The sequence below is a fragment of the Apostichopus japonicus genome, chromosome 5 (assembly GCF_037975245.1).
Source record: "Apostichopus japonicus isolate 1M-3 chromosome 5, ASM3797524v1, whole genome shotgun sequence".
NCBI classification, from domain to species: domain Eukaryota; kingdom Metazoa; phylum Echinodermata; class Holothuroidea; order Aspidochirotida; family Stichopodidae; genus Apostichopus; species Apostichopus japonicus.
Genome location: NC_092565.1, coordinates 12863335 through 12886029, shown reverse-complemented (window position 1 = coordinate 12886029; position 22695 = coordinate 12863335). Strand labels below are relative to the sequence as shown.

At 39.3% G+C, this 22695-nt stretch overlaps 1 protein-coding gene across 1 annotated transcript; it reads left to right on the top strand.

Moving 5' to 3' along the window:
* Positions 1 to 908: 908 nt before the first annotated feature.
* Positions 909 to 21593, top strand: LOC139968164 (uncharacterized). Its single transcript, XM_071972559.1, has 17 exons — positions 909 to 1035; positions 1535 to 1681; positions 1854 to 1994; positions 2910 to 3033; positions 3849 to 3958; positions 4245 to 4392; positions 4680 to 4864; positions 5435 to 5606; positions 5946 to 6088; positions 9880 to 10029; positions 12891 to 13031; positions 13755 to 13878; positions 14417 to 14526; positions 14749 to 14896; positions 16252 to 16436; positions 17061 to 17232; positions 18101 to 21593. Exons 2-17 carry the CDS (start codon positions 1565 to 1567, stop codon positions 18244 to 18246), a joined length of 2316 nt encoding a protein of 771 aa, XP_071828660.1. The 5' UTR covers positions 909 to 1035; positions 1535 to 1564; the 3' UTR covers positions 18247 to 21593.
* Positions 21594 to 22695: the final 1102 nt, after the last annotated feature.

Here is a 22695-nt window from a genome sequence, read left to right as displayed (position 1 = left end):
CAAAGAGCTGCTATTTTATTGAAGTCCGGCCTAGTGAACGTACTCTCCCGGATGCTTTTGCAGACTAAGGGAGGATATGGATTTGGGATCCTAGGCCTGTATAAGAAGTCCAAATTGGCAATGCCATTACGACATTACAGTGCGTTGCATCCGATCGGCTTGGTTCACACGACCTCAAGTAAACTCCGACGCGCATGTGCTACCAACCATGAGAGACCACTACAGCTAGCCTGTCGCCACTTTGGTCTAAATAATACTTGAAATAAAGTTCCTCTGTTTTTGTGAAACCACCCCACCCCCTCCCCGACCGCTCTGCTCTTCCTGAAAACGTACTTTCCCGGTTCCAGTTTGCGAACTAATGGAGGATATTGATATCATGGGAGTATTAAAACTCTAAGAGGGCTAAGAACAGGGACTGAAATACACACCCGTCGTAGTTTCCCCGAGTTTTGATTTAGTGTTGACTGTTTTTTTTCTTCGCTGGTTTCTGCTTCATTTTTTTACAATTCTCATGAGTATGATTAACTATCTGACTATACACATGGGTCAGTCATGCAGTCAGGAGTATATTCACCTACCCGTGGGAGTTACGATATGCACTTGATTTTAGTAAAGTGTGACTCATTCAATGACTATACTCACGGGTTAGTCATGCAAGCAGGAGTATAGTCCTACACCTACCCGTGGGAGTTACGATGTGCACTTGATTTTTAGTAAAAGTGTGACTTATTCAGTGATCATACTCACGGGATAGTCAGCCACTCACTCAGGAGTATAGTCACGTGCCCATGGGAGTTACGCCGTGCACTTAGTAAAGTGTGATTTGCACAAGTCCGTATTTGTACCACTGGTTCCAATGAATTAATCACCGTTTAAGTTATCTAACTAATACAAATCAGTTTACATAGAGGATTATCTATCTTGTCAAATCAAGAAAATACGAATACCGCGTTCAAAGGTTAAACTTTATTATTAACGTGTTAATTGGTATCATTATATTCTGCCGTTCGGACCTCCCACAGCAAATCATTTCAGGTGAGTACTGTTTTCTCTAATACAAATTTCATTCATGGACCACGGCGTATCATGAAATTTATTAATTACAATTATAATTGTAGTTGTGAATATCTAGATATATATTTCAGACACGTTACGTTATGTTGGGTTTCTTTTTACTCCTACCGGTATGAAATATTGTCTTTCGAAGATAAAAATATAAGATTTGGTCGGTTCCATGTTACTTCGTATAGTTTGTCATGGACGTCCTTTTCTTGTGAAACGATTTATATAGGATACGGTATTTTAAATATTCTTGATTATTATTCAGTTACTCAAAAAGTCTTGTTCCCCAATTTGTTCCCTCGTATATATAGAGCTCTTCAATAAATAAATCTACCATAATGTTCTACTCGTATAAACGTTCAGGACATGCCTCTATCTCCACCTATCTCTCTCCCTCTCCCTCCACCTCCCCCTTTTCTTTCTTTCTGGTTTTTTCTCTCTTTTGTTTTATCTTTGTTCTGTTTTTCTGCAGACTTGTTTGAGATCAAGAAACTGATTGAAGATGAAGTCCGTTGTAATTATACTTCTCACCATACTTGCTGGTGGGGCAATGTCTGAACTCGCACCTTTTTACAAAAACAGAGATCCAATTAGGGAGTCTTATTTTATCATGCTAAAGGTATGCGCCGTGAATACTTTTAAGTTTAATTTATACCCTCGTCTTGATTCCAGCACTATCTCCTCTCAGGCTCTCCTCTCCTCTCCTCTTATATATATCTTCTTTCAAGGTCAGTGTACTCATTATTTTTGAGATATAATTTTTTAAATTGTTTATCCTGTTTCTATTATAGAGTGACGTTGATGCATCTGTAGTGTCTTCATCAATATTTAGCAGAGCTAGAGATATCGGTTCCAAATATCAAGTAAAGAAAACCATTACCAAGATTTTTAACGGCATAATCGTTGAAATGAATCCGGAATTAATACCATTTGTAAGTACAATATAATATATAGTGTTATTTGCAAATGACTTACTAAATTTATGATATTTTCCGTCTACATTACACGTATAGCGCACCGGCCGTACCTTTCTTGAATACCATAATACCGGTAAAACTAACATCTGGACAAACAGTATTATTCAGTTGCAATTGATCGAGTTGTAAAGTTGATATGTTAGCTAATTAATAATACCCGTTAAGTAGCAGTTGGAGTTAAGTTTGATGCAATGTTTACAAGTACATTTGATACTCAAACATTTCATTAGCATAGAAACATATAGTTTACAGCTTTCATTTCAAATCAATAAGTATGAGTCGGCAAGCTCTTATTAATTTCTGGTTACTCTTTTGCATTTGGTAAATACAGTAATAGAAAGGCGTTAAGAGGACAAACTACTTAGACGTATGTAATGGAATTACTGTTTGGTGGATAGCTTAGTCGGCGAATGTGTGGTGAAAAGTATAGATAGTTTAGTCAGCCCCCCCCCTCCCCCCAAAAATAATTAATATATTTACATCACTTCTCACTTACTAGTCTCCTATACATACGTACTCTAGCTTTAGCACTGATCACATTCTTGTACTGCGCCCCCAATAATCCTCTCGGTAAGTCACTATCCGCCCCCCCCCTTCCGAATCTGCCATTCAGAAACTTATACTAACAGGAATTTCAACTGATTTAACTTCTGGGTTTGCATTCTTAGTGGGCTCTTTTGAAGTCGTGAAAGGTATAGGAAATAAGAACAATAATATTATATACGTTAAATTCAGTAAAAAAAAAAAAAAAAAACATTTTCTTTGTTTTGTCTGTCAGTCGGTTTTGTCGTACGTGCATAGCCTAATAATACATAATACATTGTCACATGTTTCACATCTTTGAATCATCTTGTATCCGTTAATTGTTAGATTCGGGCTCTTGACGGTGTAAGATACGTAGAGCAGGATGGCGTGGTTCGAGAGGCAGAGACCTGGGGCCTTGATCGGATAGACCAACGTTATTTACCTCTGGACGATGAATACAAACCAATTGGTATGACTTCGCAGATCTTTCAGGGGTACAGGCCAACATATCATTTCTGATTTGTTTTCCAAGGGAAGATCTTGCGTGTTGGTTAAATATTTATACGCACTAAATAAATAAGACTTTATCTCAAATCTCAAAACCCAGTAAGATTTTCTTGTCCAAACAGCTTAACGATAATATTTCTGTCCGGCCTTTAAATACATGTCCATCGTCCAGTATAATGTTGGGAAATAAAACATAAGCACAAGAAGGCTATGCCCACGCTTGTTGGTTTAACGGTCAACTTACGTAGGTAAAGTATGGCACGGCGCAACCACCTTTATTGTACTTGTGGTAGAGGGTAATTACTAAGTCATCCAAGGGGGGGGGGGGAGGGGGTGCAAGGGGACCGGGTGTCCCATTCCCTTTGGTGACTTTTGGTAAATTAAAGGGTGCTTAGATTAAAAATGAATGGTCTTATATTTTGGAAATATTTTAAAAATTGTTGATTTTTTTTTTGAGACTATTTATATTGTACCGAAGTTATAAATGTATGTACCGTACACAAGGATTTTTTGTAATATTCTGTCTAGCAGTGTGTGTGTGGGGGGGGGGGTGGGGGGTTGAGTCCCCTGCTTTGTTTGGCGGGAGGGGGGGCTAAATCCCTCAGAATACGTCGTTGTGCCTTGTCGGTGGGGGATACGAGGGTGATAGCTCCTTATGAAGTCAAACGATCGACAGATATATTATAATAGATTGTAACAATTTAATATTTAAAATCGATGGATATGTGTGAATATCTCCCTGTTTTAAGTTGGTTCTTTGTTTTATCTGCTCTGTAGGTGACGGTACAGGTGTCCATGTATATGTGCTAGATACCGGCATTCGAATCACACACGAGGACTTTGAAGATCGTGCGACGTTTGACTTTGATGCTATGGAATACGCTATAGTACGTACCTTGGTTATATGTATATAGGCCTATATGAATTTGATCGCCCAATAATAGCATTTATGGCCAGAAAATGCAACATTTGATTTCGATATTTGAAAATGATGATCTTCTGAGGGAACACCCCAAGACCACCCTACATGGGCGTCGCATTCAGGGGACCCACAACTACACCCTTCTTTTAAAGTTCATGCCCCTAGCAAAATCGATACTGGAATTTGAACCCCCCTCCCCCCGTAAACACACAAACACACTGTTCTTTTTTATGTGCTCTCTCCTTCTACAGGGTGATGATTCCGATTGCCGAGGTCACGGCACACACTGCGCAGGAACAATCGCAGGAAAAGTTTACGGGGTGGCCAAGCAGGCTAGGCTCCACGCTGTAAGAGTCCTTGGATGTGCTGGGTCCGGTTCGTGGGCCGCTGTTATAAATGGTAAATTTTCTCCTTATCCTAACCTATCTTAAGCTATCTCATATTAACTTTGTAGAAGCCACACCAAATGTGATCGACGATTTGGAATTAAAATGATTTTAATTCAGTAGTTATGGAGCGAATGGGATCTCTTCCCAGCATCAAACTTAACAGTCATTTCATGCAATATATAAAAACATGACAATGTTCAGACATCGATTTAAAGAAATTTCGTTTACTTCTATAAAAATCCTAGAGATTCCTCATTAAACTGCAACCTTAAGTTCCCGTCTATTCCAATTATCAAGGTATGGAGTGGGTCGCTGAAAACGGCCAGCTTCCCGCAGTAGCGTCCATGTCCCTCGGAGGTGGCGCTGTAAGAGCAGTTGACGAAGGTATTTCTGGGTTATTCGATAGTGGCGTCCTACCAGTTGTAGCGGCAGGAAACAGCGACAACGATGCATGTTTCTATTCACCAGCTCGCGCCGCGAAGGTATGTCCACACAATGCCTTATCCACACAATACCATGTCCACAGATGTCTTGTCCATACAATATCATACACAATGTTTTGTTGATTCAAAATTTTCCAGAGTTTCTACTTCAGTGACGAATGATGCCCGAAGGGAAGCAGTTTACAATTAATCTGAAGTGGAATTGCATATTTAATCTATTTTAATGGCCCCGGTGGAGCAGTGCCTTGATAAAAAAAAATTAAAATAAAACATAAGCAGTGTAAAATACTCCACTTAATCGTCTGAATTAAACAGCGTTATGCTCTTGTTGATTTTATAAAAATGTGGAGCCTGGGCACATTTTTAATATCTAATTTTTTGGTATAATTGACAAATGACAGTGTGAAGTAAAGTGTTATTCTATCAAACAATATAGGCGCGATTTCTACTCAATAGTTTTAACAATAAGCTGTGAAATTAGATGTATTTATAAGTTTAACTACACATTCAAGTAATGATACTTTTCCACCAACCGCTTTTATTTCAAAGTCTATAATATATACGGTGATGACATTGTCATGTTTTCGAGTATTTTCTTATCTCTTTCAGGCCCTTACAGTGGGCGCATCTCAGATTGATGACATCAGAGCATATTTTTCGAACTTTGGCGCATGCGTAGATATATTTGCTCCCGGTCGATATATCACTGCCGCGTATAACCGCGCGGACGACGATTACGCGGTTCTTAGTGGTACAAGTATGGCCGCTCCACATGTTGCAGGTAGGAATACAAATGAATGCGTTTAAACGTACAATAATTATATTTAATTTAGTTGCATTTTATATAGCGATGTCTACATGATTGAGTATTTATATTACAGGCGTAATCATGTATGAGGGTGTGTGTGTGTGGGCGGAGGGGGGGGGGGGAGGGGGGTCACTCATCAGCATAACTCTTAATCCTCTCCGACTTCTGGGAACAATTTGGAGAAATTTGAGTCTGAATGAATTGTTTTTGGAAACCTATAGTTTAAACAAGGAGTTGGAACATATTTTGTTTCGTCTATAGTTTCATGTGGCTTTAACGCCAGTTCGTTAATGTCTTTTCTTTTGTGAACAGGTGTTGCTGCAGTACACTTGGGTATCAACCCATCTCTAACACCCAGCCAACTCCGTGACGTCATATTAAATACAGCAACACGTGACCCTATAAAGGACGATAAAGATTCACCCGCGTTGTTTCTATATTTACCTCGCTCGTCTTAAAAGTTACAAGAAAGGAGAACATGTATGGGTTCTCTTTTGGAATTCATTCCGAAGAGAAAAGGGTGTGTATAGGTTTCATGGAACTGTGGGTGGGGCAGGGAGTGGGGCAGGGAGTGCGTCGGGGAGGGGGAGGGAGAGGAAGGGAGAAGGGGAGGGGGTGAGAGGGGAGGGAATGGACGGAGGGAGGAAGGATGGTTGGGAATTGCAGTCTAACATAAACTGTACGGTATATAGCATGTCTTTAATAATTTCAAAATTGGAACTTCGTCGAAAAATTCGTTTATGATATTATCTTTGTTTCATGGTTTATAAGTGAACACATATGAGAATATTTCTGATCTGTTCTCGAATTTTAACACCAACCGACGAAATGATATATGAGATTATTGCATTATTTAATTAATGGCACTAATTATTGCATGATTGAACATTGCATGATTATTGTATGATTGAACATACATATGTTCGTTATCAGCGAGAAAACATACTATATGTAAAAATGAACATTTCTGAGGTCTTTGTGAAAATACAAGCAGAATAAAGAATTTATTAAACATATCTGAGACTAAACGTTGAGTGTTTTGAAGGTAGTTGTAATACATATACACTGAAACGGCGGCTCGCTGTTTCTTATAAGTAATTTACATACGTGGATAGCCACTTACTACTTTGTTTTTACGAAGTTGACATTATTGATGTTACTTGACTGATTTCACGAGGGTTCAATACATCCCGTTATGGGTTCTCCGATATACATGATGATAGAGAGGAAACAGAGTTTCCTCCCACCCCGCCCCCTCCTATAGAAGGTAAGTTAAGATGAGGATTTTGGCACTGCTATCGGCTGTGATTTCAGATTGTTTACATAGGGCAGACGTCTGTTGAGGGTCTTCTTGCTTTTGTGTTTATTATTGGGAGGGGGAAATATTCACCTTACCCCGCCCTTCCTTGTTCCTACGCTCCTCATTATATACATAATACAGGAGAAGGTTCGTGGGATGGTAAAAAACAAGAGAGATCAGTCCCCTGATGGAAAACGAAGTGCAGTATCAATTTACCACATTTTGAAGATAAACTGAGTTTGCTCCATTTCGGTGATTGATATTTCCAGTGAGAATGAAAATTTGAGATTTTAAAGATTTTTAACACACCTGATAGTAACAATTGGGGTCAAAATTAAAGGGAAGCGTTTTACTCCAATACAGTTTGGTTATATGTAAAAGGAACATCAGAATTATTATTACAATTAAATGATACAGCTATTTATATCCTTCGAAGATCAGAATGGGTTGTGGGGAGGGGGGGGGGGTGCTTTCATAGGAACCATGTAGAGGAACAGGGTCATGCTTGCTCATTCCAGTTAGTGTATTGAAGGGTCCTTCCTAAGACATCGGCCCTAGACCGTCCAATAGGCTGAAGGAGGATCGTGGATGGAGTGGGGACCGGGACGAGGGCCACGCGATACATGTAAGTAGTCATTATGATACAATAATTATGTCTAGATGGGATAAAATATAAATTATATCAGCTGTCAATATTGCAGTGATTGTATTCTCTAAACGCAATGTTGAAACAGGCAGCATCACACCATTAGTGTATCAAATATGCTAATTTTAAGTGACAGATGGAAGATACATGCGATGCACTGCGGTATATTCTTCCCGTATTTTCAGTTACTAATTGCTTTACAACTGGGTCAAAACAAATTTATAGAAGTAGCCAGGTACCGCTGACGAATCCGTCAGAGCCTGTGTACTATTTTATTAAAGATACGTAAATAGTTTTCCTAAGTCTTATCTCTGTAATGAGATAAACTGTTTGTTGAGGGATTATGATCGTGTACAGTAACGTTAAAGGGCATACACTCAAAGTTATAGTCACAATATGTGTGTGAGAAAAGGGGGGGGGGGGGATTAAGAGATAGTATGAGTCTTCATACAGTGTGTTGTATAAATTTGGAATTCAAAACTGATACATGAAAAATAAAGATGATACCTATGGGTAGCCATGTTTAATCTCTGAATTTCAGCATTATTCATACAGAACTGAAGTCTTTAGAAAGACGTGTATCAAATTGTATTTTCTTTTAAGCCGGAGAATTGGCAGTGAATTAGATTGTCATTCAGTGATTGGGATACAGCTGAAAGTCTAAATCTATACATTAGCATTTGTAGTAAGGAGAACCATCTTGCACTAAGTTGAATAACTGGAGTTATATTGAGCGCTATATAAACGGATTATAGGGCATACAGCTCGGGCTTGCGATTAGGCCTAGTATGTATGCCTATGCACTTTTAAGCACCGGGTTGTATACGATACATTAAGTCGGCTCTGAAAACCTATTTTTCTTATAAAAAAATCACACAAGAGAGACCCTGGGCATGACAACCAAACAACTTGATCTCCACTCTCAACCTGGCATTCCCGTTACATCGAGACTGTCAATCTTATCCTATTATACGTACGTCAAGTATGTAAGAAAAGTTAGTATAAGCTCCGAACATACAAGAGTAGTAATCTCTATATGGTGATACACGTACTTTAATCTCGTTCTTCGGGATCATCGTCCAAAGGTACGTAAACGGTAAACTCGACCGTTTCGACAATCACTGCCTTGTAACAATATTGAATCTTAGAATAAAAGCGATTAAGGGCCAATTCTTCTTGTGCGTAATGCTAAAAGGATACGGTCAAGTCTTACACTCAACTTATAGGCAACCGGTTCTTCATCACCCTCCTTTCTTCAAGGTAAGGTATTTCTTGAGAGAATGGTCTGATAATCCTACTCATTCTAATTTGTTGTTAACATTCCAGCGCATTCAGCCACTAAAGTTGCATTGGTATATTGAAGCTGCTGGTAAGTACATGACTAGAAAGATCAGATAGCCTTCCTGACAAACATGATATTTTAAGTTTAAGTCCGGCACATAAATCGTAACAGAACGCAAACATTTTAATTATTAAAGAAGTTTGTCTGAATCTTTCGTATATTTTTCTCTAATTATTTCTCTCTATATGATTTTCATTTACACCATTACTGAACAAGGCCTCAGTAAAATCCAGTAACAGACGAAATAGATGACAAACCCGGTAATGTTAGAAACGCATGGAATCAGCTCAATGCGCCAGTGGTGTGCAGATAATTTCTGAGGCAGGATTGGGTGGAGGTGGGGTGGGGGTGGATGCTATCTGAATTTTAGGCAGAAACAGGAAGCTTTATGGAAGGGAAATTAAGAGGGTACGTAATTAAGGACTTTATCAATGGGTGGGCGTGTCCCTTGGGTAGTTTAATCCGACTCCCTTGTAGTAGGGTCTGGAGAGTCTTCCCAAGAACAAAAAGACGCTAAGACGTCATATTTGGGCCTACAATGAAGTCTAAACGCAAGGTTGTGCTGACACATACTCTGAAATTGTCGTATGATTTTAAAAATGGGATTATTGTACGGTCTAATCCTTTCTGATTACATGTAAGAAATCCCCAGACTGAATCATTTCTCCCCGAAGTTGGAAGGTGAGAGATATGGCACCCCCCCCCACCCTCGCGCATATTAGGACAATTGGGAGTTAAATTAGTTATTTGTTTCAACTATCGTCGCCAAAAGCGTATTGTCATTGAATTTTTTTGCGGTTCCTGGTCGCTACAAAAAAAAAATCAACAACTATATTACAATCCTATATAGTACTGTTTTTGCACGTGTATTATTGTTATTGTAAGAACATATTTCCTGTAAACCTTTCAGTACCTATTCTTTTCCCTCTTGTCCAGCGATAGATTCTAATAAGTGTAGACGGACTACATAGAGATCTGTGTGGTTAAGATGAGGGGCTTATTCAGATACGTCTTATTCAGCCTAGTCGCTGTCATGGTGTCTTCCAATGTAGCACCATTCTATAGAAATGAACAACCAGTTAGGGACTCCTACATCGTTGTTCTTAACGTAAGTATAAAACGGCGTAAAAAAATACACATCACGGTGGCTGTATTATTACTCACCATCCTGCTTACAATTTGACTATTCATGTAAGATATAGCTTTATAGATAATTTTATTTCTTCGAGAAAAGTCACCCAAAATCGAGCCTAGTGTAGAAAACCAAACGACGTAACTGACCCACTCTCAAACAAGTCCCCTGACTTGTAATGGGTATCATGAGTACCCCTGGAAAGAACACTTCCAAAGATTATCTTAGACTTGCAAAATTCTGAGAAGCGGTATAGCTTTATAGATGTTTCTGCTCAGTTACATTCCTATGGCGTTACAGAACTGATCTTGATACCTAGAACTTATTAAGGTACCACACCACAACTAGAGCAGTGTGCATCCGTTCAAAGAGTTAACCATTGTCGGAAAAAAGAGCTTAAACGATCTTGTGGAATGCTTGTTTAAGCATATTATCATTTACCACCAATATTTTTTCTGCCTTTGTGTGAAAGAGCATAATTTAAAGTACAGATGGTGTGAAAATAAGGAGGATTGAAGGTGATATTAGCCATTTTAGAAATTCTTTGGTTAAATATTTATATGCCAGTTGACAAAAGTTCTATCTATGCTTCGGCAGGTCTTGTAAGTGACGAGTTTAGAGTGTAAGTCAATGGGAACAATTTATTGTGGTGTGACACCTTTAATCTGCAGGTGTACCAGCTCTCCAAAGAAACAATACCGCGAGGAATTTAAAGTACTCATAAATTTCGTATATAAAGAAACCACATGGGAGACGCTAGCTCTCTCTCCGCCATTTTTGGTTCTTGCTAGAACATAAACGCTGTGTTAATCTGCTTCTCGGTCGTGTTGGCTAAGATCATGTGGAGTCTTTTCGTTGTAAGGGACTGGGGATGAGAGTTGGTCAGTTAAATCGTTTGGTTATCGTATGCCTCCATCTTGGGTAACTTTTCTTCAAAAAATATGAACTATTCTGTATTGATTTCGTTGCCTCCAGCCCTCCGTAACTATTATGGATTTGGAACGCTCTTATTGTTAAATTCCCGTATGCATCGGGTTTCTATGTTGTGTTATTTCTTTCTCTAGCTCGATAAACTTAAATTTGCATTCATCTATTTATCTTGAGGATATTACTTAATTTGGATATTTCGGTCTTTATCTTTATTATAATTATTTTCTATGAATTTACTTGGATTTTGCTCAAGGGCGGCGGAAGCACTTTGAATCTGGGGGGGGGGGGCACCAACGTCGAAGGGCACTTTGCAGAAATTCGATTGGACTGATGCAGCCTGATATTTAGTACCCTTTATAACTCTTATTGTATTATCTTATTTGCGTACATACACATCACTCCATCAACCCCCCCCCCCCCTCAAGGAAACAATGCATACTAGCACTGCAGTATCTAATGTGCAAATTGGGAAACAAGGAAAAAGACAAAATGAGGTGAAATCATTATAAAGTCCAAGTCCCTGCACACGTAAGCGATCGATACATGCATGAAAGCAAATGAAATATGTCAAAATACTGAAAGAAAAGTAATTTTGTATGTGTTTTTCAATGGTTAAACTGATATTATTATGATCATTATTATTGTAACGACTTTGCCAATAATTCTAACCAATTTAGAAGGGTTATAACACGGCAAATGATGGTATGTTATTGGCATGCGATGTAATAACCAACGCATGCCTATATGATATGCACATTAACATGTTGAACGCGCGCGAAGCGCGCGAAAAATTTTGGTAATATTTTTCGGGCAAGTCGTTACAGCCCCCCAAATCAAATTGGGCTCCTACGCCTGTGGTAGTAAACATTTAAAACTTCCCGAAATATTTCATTCGACGTGGGTTTCGCTTTGTAAACTCTTTTTTATTTAGAAATTTTTATGTAGAAAAAGGGCACATTTTTAATCTGAGGAAAAGTGGGGGGGCACGTGCCCCCTGTGCCCCCCCCCGGTTCCGCCGCCCTTGATTTTGCTGCTTAAACACTTTTCGGGAGGAACTTAACTTTTCTTCAGTTCGTTACCCAGGTCCGATATAGTGTTGGTCAGTTCCTCCCCATCCAGTAAGATAATATTATGAGGTAAAACATCAGTATAACAGTTTAAGAGAATAATACTGTAAATTATGAGAAATTATGTTCGGGAGTAAAAGTAATTTTGATGAAAAATGTTTATCCTTCATGTTTTGCTTCGATGTTGCGTTGACGTATAACGTAACTGGCGGCCTGTCCGGGAAACACCTACATTAAAATCCTCATTTCTATAGTCAATGGAAATGAAAATTCGACATTTATAATGTCTTTTCAATTTGACAAAGGATGTGACATTACACTCACTCACTATTGAGGAGAAAATGTTTGATATTATTCAGGTTGCGAAACATTTTCAAATTGATGTTTGTCTTTTATGTTACATTCATGTAACAATTTTAAGTAAGAACTTCCTGTCTTTAAATAAAATTAATTATTTCGCTGAAAATTGAGTTAAATCTTCTCTTTGTATTCAACTAGTTTATTCATGTCATTCTGTGTCCTCCGTTCAATCATCCTGTAATTAGAACTCTTCGATAATAAATAATCTGGACTCTAGAATTACACATCATAACCATCTTTATATTTACTCCGCAGCCAATAAAACTATCTAACATAACCAAACCAAAAATTGAATGACAATGTCTCTCTTCATCTTGTAGTTTTTAGTACTCAGTGTAATAACTAAACTTTGGTTTTGAGGTAATCGTTTGGAGCCATAGTGAAGGGGTGGGTGTAGTTTGAAATCCAACAGGGAACTCCAATTTCGGTGTAATAAAATTTAACAACATTTGTTGTACTTATTTCTTCTTTTCTATACAGAAAGAATTTGATCCAGAAGCGATGATCCATTCTATTTCATTTCGTGCACAAAGTTCTGCAATGAACTTTCGAAGCAAGTTCTCTTTTCGCCGTGTCTTAAATGGATTCGCTGCTGAATTCAACAAGGACCTGCTGCCTTACGTGAGTGTCTTCGTTAAGCTTTTACTCTTGGTGGTAAACCGGAACCAGGTGGTGAACATGGCTGGTGAACCGCCACACCTTTCACCCCTCAAAAACGCCTTCCCTTTCCCCTTCCCCTTCCCCCACACCCTTCTCCAACACCCTTCATCCCCACACACCCTTCACCCATCCCACACACCCTTCCCCCACTCCCTTCACCCTCACCCTTCACCCTCTCACACCCTGACCCCTCCCACACACCCGTCATTCCCCAAAAAACATCCCCCTCTCCCGCCCTATCATCTACCACTAACACCTTTAAGACTATAAAAGACTTGATAATGTAAGGGTAGTTAGTCGCGTTTAGAGTTACCATATTTCTTTGGTTGAAAGTAGGACACTATACGTCCCCTCCCACCTCCTATGGGAAATTTTGGACATTAAAGAGGGCTATGTAGCTTCTCCCGTCAAGCGTGGGGCTTATATGCGGCCATCAATCATTTCTGTATATTGAAAACGACCATGCTTCCGAAACAGCCACGTATAATAATGCATAAAACGTGTGGGTTTTTTTCAGTTTGGGTGTCGTAAAACAGTGATATTTTTGACAGTCACAAAGAATATTCGACAGTTGGGAGAATTTAGTTCGACGGCGAAACAATATATTTTCGAAAAAATGAGACAATCCCCAAGAAATCGAGATTTATGATAACCATAGAAGTATTTTACTCATTTACTGTGCAGATACGTTCACTGGATGCTGTGAAGTATGTGGAGGAAGATGGCGTAGCTCATGAGGATGAGACCTGGGGGTTAGATCGAATCGACCAGAGGTACTTGCCGTTAGATGATCAATATAAACCAATAGGTAAGCCTCCGTGTCCTGATCAGCATCTCATAGAACTGTTGAGTGATTAACGATGTGTATTGGAAAAAATGATATGATAATTGTTTAAATTTCCATCTACTTCAACTAGAAATTTGTCAAAAAAACGTGATAGGTAGTAGCGTCCGCAAGTGGGAGAGGGGAACAGGGGCAGGGGTCGTGACCTCAACTTTCATCGTCCGTCGGGGGAAAGTGGCTCAGTCGGGAAAAGTTTGACATTCAGCTGGGGAAGAATTGGATCACTCCTCCGGGTTTACACCTCCATGTTTGACGTTACACACTAGTTAAAGACGTTTAGACTTAAATTTCTAGTCTACATATACTTCTGAATAAACCATTTGACGTTTAAACGTCTAATTTGCCCAACCCCTCTAATATGCCGGAAGTCGCCTTGAACAACCCCATGGTAGCACCCTCTCAAATCCTTCGAGATCCTATGCACGTGACTGTTGTTATTATTTTGTTATAGCAATTGCTGGACGCTTTCAATATTTTGTAATCTATTGAACGTGTTTTACAGGTGATGGCGCAGGCGCAAACGTCTATGTCTTGGACACAGGAATCAGAACGACTCATGAAGAGTTTGAAGGAAGAGCTTCATTCGTTTACGATGCGATGGAATACGCAATTGTAAGTTAAAAATAAATATGGTATGCATATGGCGTAACAACATAGGGGGAAGGGTTGCTCCTGGTGGAGATGGAGTTGATGTAAGGTCATAATGTGTCGGCATAATGGTATAGATAAACGGTAATGTCCCATCAGTTAGAAAACAAAATAACGTATGGAATATTTATTTTATTGCTTTCTCGTAATATCTCATATTTTTGTCTTTGGTCAATTCTTATATAGGGTGACGGGTCTGATTGTCGTGGACACGGTACTCACTGCGCAGGAACAATAGCCGGCAAGGTTTACGGTGTCGCTAAAAAGGCAAAAGTATACGCGGTCCGTGTACTGGGCTGCCAAGGTTCAGGAAGTTGGGCTGCCATTATTAATGGTAATTTCTATTTTTGTTTTGTTGTTTTCCGGTCTGGTCGGATGTTTGCTGTATTTGGGAATGAAGTGGTTGCGGGAGGTGGGGGGGGGGGGGGAGGGGGAGGTTGTTTTGGCGATGGTGTTATTTATCCAAAAAGTAAATCTCTTTGTACTATTTGTTTCGCCCACAACTATAGGCTCTTCGTTGATAAAGCCGGCTGACAGAATCAACAAGTTTATTCAAACTTAAAGTGGCATTTCTTGTATTTCTCTTTTTTTAGAGAGCTTTTAGATGGAAATAGTGCATGTGTTAAAAGTGTCGGACACAAATGTGTTCATTCCTTCAGTAAAGATCTTGAGAGGCTATTTTAATTTGATCAATTTTTATGTATCTTCCTTTAACTATCTGTCCGTCTATCATCCGTGAATCAGTACGTCAGTCCATTCGTCCGTCTGTCTATAATCAACAACAACAATATTGCCAGCTGTGAAGCGTGGTTTCATACTATCGCGGTACTATCCATAGGGTACTATGCATCCCCTAAACCAAATATTTTTGTGAAAATTTAGGCAATATGCTGTGAATTTAAAAAAAAATGACAATGATGTAGCTTAAGGAAATCAAAAGTTTTAAAAAAAAAATCGCCCTTGGTAATTAAACAAAGTTCTAAGTTTGCCCGACTTATTCGCCTTTACTAATGTAAACGAGAGTTTTGACGTAATGGCCCTCCATGCTTTTTTCTCTATCTACATTAGCATTCCGCGGATGATGCGATGCAATAAGTTAATAACCGATGCGTGCCTATATGGTATGTACATGTTGAACACGGCAAGTCGTTACAGCCCCCCCCCACCCCCCCCCCCCCCAAATCAAATTGGGCTCCCACGCCTATGGTACTATCTGGTACTCGACTATCCAAGAGAAGAGTATCTAAACATAATGTCACAGCTACAATTTTATCACTCCTCACTTACCTGTCTCCCATACATACGCACTCCGATCTACCCAAGCCTAACAACTGCATCAGGAACGTCAAACTTCAAATTTTGACAAAGATGAAAATATGAAAGTCATTATATGACGTCCATATATAGACCACAATATCTCTCTGTTGGATTGGACGGTTTGTTAAATTCCGTTAGATTAGGTGCAGCAAAACGGTGTTATTCACCATGGAGCCGTAAAGTGGACAAAGGGTACCCAGTGATACAGTAACTAACATCATTCGGTGTGGTCAAAATTATCACAATGTAGCCTAAAATGCAGCGTTAAACCTCTTTAATTCCCGTAGTATAATTTATTTTTCTAAGAGGATGAATTTATGTTGTCGCATGTTTCTATTTATATATTTTTTTGTTGTTGGTATTTACCGATAGGGATGGAATGGGTTGCACAAAATGGTAATCGACCAGCTGTAGCGTCAATGTCTTTGGGCGGCGGATCAACCCGTTCAGTAAATGAAGGCTTAGCCGGCTTATTCGACGCTGGGGTTCTGTCAACGGTTTCTGCCGGGAACGATAACTCCAACTCCTGTTTCAAGTCGCCGGCAGGAGCCCCACAGGTACATTTAAGATCATCATATCGTATCATATCGTATCATATCGTATGCATACCAGGGACGAAGCTTAACTTCTTTCGTAGAAGGTCCAATACTCTCTAGGGTGCAGGCTGTTCAAACCTATTTTCTACAACCAAAATAGGCATTTTCCTGACCAATTATTGAAGGGGCCACTAAAATATTTGGGGGAGGGGAGAGGCCCCTGGCCCCCCGTTGCTACGTCACTGATGTTTTACGTACAGGCAGGCAACAAATCATAGAGAAATCTTTCCAGAAATCAAATTTGGAAGAAAAGTAGCATCGAAAATGCTGTGACATGAGGACCGTTATCATGTTGAAATCATGTCACATTGATTTCTATCGACATTTCCTTACTGAACAGTCTTACTGCACAGTCTTTGGTTTCTTATGGAGAGGTGGAATGTCACTGCGGAAACGAACAGAGGCATACCCCACCCCCAAACATGAGTTTCCATCCCCAAACATGAGTCCCCTCCCCCAAAATGAGTCCCCACCCCAAACATGAGTCCCCACCCCAAAAATGAGTCCCCACCCCCAAAATGTGTCCTCACCCCAAAAGTACCCACTAATGCTAAACTAAACTGTGTTTTACATTATCTTTCCCAGGCCTTAACGGTCGGTGCTTCCCAGTTTGATGATATCCGAGCATACTTTTCAAACGTTGGAGGTTGTGTCGATATTTATGCTCCTGGTCGATCGATCACGGCAGCGTATTATAGAGCTGACGATGATTACGCAATCCTAAGCGGAACGAGTATGGCGGCTCCTCATGTTGCAGGTATAATTTAATAAAAGATATAATAAATAATTAACTGAAAGGCTAACGTGTGATTTCAGGCAGACAGGCAGCTTAAACATATGAACGGGGCAAAACTTCTCGAGGCGAGGGGGAAGGGGTGGGATGAAAGGTAAGACGAGGTGTGATGGTAGGCCCAGACCGTGTTTCATTAAAGCAGGCAACAAAAGTGGGGTTCGATATGAAAGGGTGGGGCAGAAACGTCGAGGGTACTGTTATATGTGACTTTAAATTGATGGAGAAAACCACAAAGATATCTCTGAAATATCTGACCAAATCCGGTATTTATATATTTTTCAACAAAACTGCACTTTCTAATATTCAAAGATTTTCTTTTCTTCATATCTTTTGTTTGGCAAAAAAAAGTACTTCTGAAATAAACAACTGGCAGATTTAACTGACACTTTTTTTTTCATTTTTTACAAGACAACTTTTGAATATAAAAATGCCACTTCATAATTAATTTTACTACTAAAGAGGGACTATTCTAAGTTTGCCCCCGTTATTGGTATACAGAGGGAATTCAGTCACTGCTTACTTGCGTCAACAGTGCAAAAACTAAAAAATTGAGAATAAAGTGATCGAAATTCAATATCCTAAGGTTGCTGATAAAGACAAGTCGTGTGTGCCCAGACTGGACTCTTTCCTGTGTGACTTATCTTAAAAATGACGTGTGCGTAGCTATGGTTTACGTGCCTTTACTTGAGGTATGACCTCTCATCTTAACAAAAAACTGCCGAGAACCGTGGTTTGAATACAACTTTCGAATATTTGTCCAAATAAATAGAAGCACACGTGTAGTCACAAGCAGACTATAACCAACTTAACATGTTTAACTTGATGTTTACAGGTGTGGCAGCAATCCATCTTGGCTTAAACCCTACTCTCACACCAGCCGAACTGCGTGACGTCATACTGAATGATGCAACACGAGATCCAATTAAAGGCACCAAAGATTCACCTCAGCTGTTCCTTCACGTTCCAAGATCGCCTTGACAATGTCAGGCATCAACCATGAGTTGACTGGTTAAGTGGTTGGGGTAATTAGGTACAGTAGGGTGAGTCCAGGTCATGAGAAGATGGGGTGGGTGGGTGTATAAAGGTCCAGAACTAATATGTTTTGCATACTATTACAGAAGATATTTGACACAGATGGTTAGGAAGATGTATCATATAATCACACTACCAATACTGTCTGAAAATTTAAATTGACATAACGAAAGTTGTAACATTGCTTTGTATATGAAAGGAAGTAATTTTAAATGTATTTTATAGTAGTGTTTGTACTGAAAAAAACAACTAAATATAGAACCAGAATGCAAAATGCATTGAGGTTTCGATGACTTCAATGCACTACACTTCTGCTTGTTAACCAGAAGTAGCTGTTACAATATAAATGATCCGAACCACTATTTTGATGTACAATTACACAATTACATGATAAACACAGGTCAGTATACTGTACGTGGCAATACACACCTCCACCAAAAATAAGTATGAGAAGTATCCAAGATCCCCAACGTTAGATATCATGTAAAGGGTTTTCGAGTTTGACCTATGGTGACCTCAAATGAGATTTGACCTCACGAGCGACAGATTCTTGTACTCAATATGGCAACTCCATATACCATGTATGAAAAGTATCCATGATTTCTACCATGAGAAATCATATCTTAGCGGTTTTCAGGCCTCGAAAAATATTTTTAAAAGTACTCGCTATTTGGCGACCGTGACTAAAAATCTACTCGTCAAATTCCACTCGCCACTAGGCCTATGATTGCTGTTCTAGTCTCCATAGTACATATCTACAACATCAATACTTTCTGTGAAAAAAGATGCAATCTGTGCTACGTAATTGCACATTGGAAAATTATGTTTTTGGGCAATATGAAATTTAACCTTTTTCCACCAAAAGTATGAACAAAGTAAAACATGACGCAGAATCATAAATAAGCAGCTAGGCCCACTACAGTGACTCAAACAATTAAAAATTGTCCTACAAAGTCTGTAAAATACCTACGAAGATAGCTTGGCTTCTGTTACATAAGGCTCCTCTATTTTACTAGGCATGTACTATACAGTAACTAGGTGTGAGTGTGTAACTGTGTGAGTCCTAAGCCTATACAGTACCCCACTGCTACTTTGAACTGCTGCTCGATTAGAGAGACTGCGTACATTTTCCCAATTATTTGTCTTGTCTTTTAGCTGCAGATTGATGCGCGAAAACATATCGCTATTATTCCATTAAACTGCCTAAATCAAAGCGATATTTTACGCAATGAAACACTGAGGTTGTAAGAGCATCTATCTTCCAAAAATCCTAGCAGCAACAACAACAAACTTGTCTCAAAACTCCTTAAATTGTTCTATACTTTGCGAATTATGACTGATAGCCAGGAGGAAAATAATTAAGCAGATGTTTTGCCATCTTAACTGTATTGGTATTCTGACTCGTTAAGCTTAGTACAAACTTGATAAATGGTATGCAGATCCCTTTGGTCTGCACATTAATGCTTATAAATTGGTGGAGGTCAGCATAGGTCACTTGAAATTCTTCAATAACAACAAAAAAGGGGGGGGGGGGACTTGGATGAACTTTATACTTGATAGGTAGGTCCATATTAATGCAAGAACCATGCTGATCACTTGAGGTCAGTATTGGTCAAGACTTCATTATAATGTAAGTAACGAGAAAGGGGAAGAGGAGGCCAGAGAAATTTCAGTTCAAAGCAGAGCTAAGCTGAAAAGCTTTGAAAGTGTTCTGCTTCAAAGAGAAGGTTAATGATGCTACTTATTGGGTTTTATTTGCTAGATTACAGAGTCAAGACAAGCAACAGTGTAGAATGGTTATTCATTCATAGTGTCTGTAATCTGACAAATATCAGTTGAAGTGCAACATTATCACCACTGTTCAAGTCAGTGAAACTCAATGAACATTTAATCTGTGGAGAGCTTGTATCCGTTTAGATGTGTTAGTTTCATAAGAGATGTATTTAATAATACCATCAAGAACCACCATGCAATGTTTGCATTTCTGGTTTAGATAGCCCACAGGTTGCTGTATGTTCACTGTTTTCCTTGCCAGAGGGTTGTGTGTTTTTGACACAATAATATTGATATTATCTGCAAACATTTAATTCTAGGGTCCTTTAAGTTGGATGTGCAACAGGTATGTCTAGAATCATACATAAAAATGAATCTGTATTGCTGTAACATCATTTGTGTTGTTAAATTGTAGGCACAATGGTGAGTAAATATTTCTTACAAGTAAATCCTTAAAGTCAGTCCCTCAAAAAAAGCTCCCATTTGTTCCAAAATGTTCAAAAGTGTGCAGTTAACTGTATAATACTGTGCTAAGAAGTTATTATGCTGTCGTTTGCTTAAAACTGTCAATGGTAGTTCACTGACTGTTCTTTACTTGGTTGTCTACTTTTAGCATTTATTGATTGGGACAACTTGATTTGGGACAGGTTGTTCAAGGATGTTAACTAGGCCGGGTGAAGAAAAAAATCCTCCCATGAACCGATTTGGCATGGAAAAGATTGACCTATGTTATATTATCCATTTACCAGTAAAACATATTTGAAGCGAATGTTATTCTTCTCTAGCAAAATTTTTGAAGAAATGGTGTAAAAGTACTAAATGAATTAGTCTGGTTTGTCTAAATAGAAGCAATATGAGTGGATGCATTTTTGTGATGCAATTTTTCATTGTTTTGTGTGTGCGTGTGTATGTGTGTGTGTGCTTTTATTTTGTGTTTGTAAAAGACCAGCAGTAGTTGGGATTGAACTGGGGATCTTAGGTTGCCAAAATTTTTCTGTACCACTAGACCATGAGGTGGGACCATGGAGTTTGAAGCTTTTCAAATACTTAAAGATCCAGTTGTTTGGACTTGGGTTTTTTCAAAACTTTCTCTTCACTGAACCTTGTCAGGAAGAGGGGAGACCTCTCCGCTGAACCTTGTCAGGGAGAGGGGTAGTAGCCAACTCGCTTCACCCGCTTGGGAACCTTGTCAGGGGGAGAGGTAGTAGCCATCATACTTTGGCCGCTTTGGAACCTTGTCAGGGGAGGGGGCCGCGCATCTCCCTTTGGCTGCTTGGAACCTTGTCAGGGGGAGGGGGCCACGCAACTCGCATAGGCCACTTCGGATTGCCAGCGAACTCCTTTTACAGAATCCACTAACCCACCCAGGGATTGAACCCTGCTGATCAGTAGCATCACAGACGGAACTACCAATTACACCATTTTGGTTCCCAAGAAAATAAACTTCGTTTCTTACCTTTATACTTCCGCTTGTCCCAAAGAACAGAAAATTAAAAGGCTCTGGTGGGGGCTTGAACTCATGACAGTGTGTTTGTCCAAATCTCTCAGTCCAGAGCACTAACCACTGCGCCACAGTAACTGTTAAGAAATAATGCTCGTTCCTAATATATCAACCTCAGAATGGAAGGAGGAAAAGAGCAGAAAATTAAAATGCATGTCTCTGGCATGGGCTTGAACTCATGACAAAGTGTTTGCCCAACTCTCTCAGTCCAGAGCACTAACCATTGTGCCACAGTAACTGTTAAGAAATAATGTTCGTTTCTAATATTTCAACCTCAGAATGGAAGAAGGAAAAGAACAGAAAATTAAAATGAATGTCTCTGGCATGGGCTTGAACTCATGACAAAGTGTTTGCCCAACTCTCTCAGTCCAGAGCACTAACCACTGTGCCATAGTAACTGTTAAGAAATAATGCTCGTTTCTAATATATCAACCTCAGAATGGAAGAAGGAAAAGAACAGAAAATTAAAATGAATGTCTCTGGCATGGGCTTGAACTCATGACAAAGTGTTTGCCCAACTTTTTCAGTCCAGAGCACTAACCACTGCGCCACAGTAACTGTTAAGAAATAATGCTCGTTTCTAATATATCGACCTCAGAATGGAAGGAGGAAAAGAACAGAAAATTAAAATGAACGTCTCTGGCATGGGCTTGAACTCATGACAAAGTGTTTGCCCAACTCTCTCAGTCCAGAGCACTAACCATTGTGCCACAGTAACTGTTAAGAAATAATGCTCGTTTCTAATATTTCAACCTCAGAATGGAAGAAGGAAAAGAACAGAAAATTAAAATGAATGTCTCTGGCATGGGCTTGAACTCATGACAAAGTGTTTGCCCAACTATCTCAGTCCAGAGCACTAACCACTGTGCCACAGTAACTGTTAAGAAAATATGCTCGTTTCTAATATTTCAACCTCAGAATGGATGGAGGAAATTGAAGCAAATATAATTTACGATCGGTTCAGAGGCTAAAAGTGAAAATAATCGGTTTTTCAGATTTCCGGGGAAATGGAAACTTGGTCAAAGCTGTCACTGGGCGTTTTATCAAATCCTTGTAAAACTTTGAAATCACGGATCACTGGCAAGATGCGTCGAGCGCCCTCTTTAAAAACTTCTTTTCGC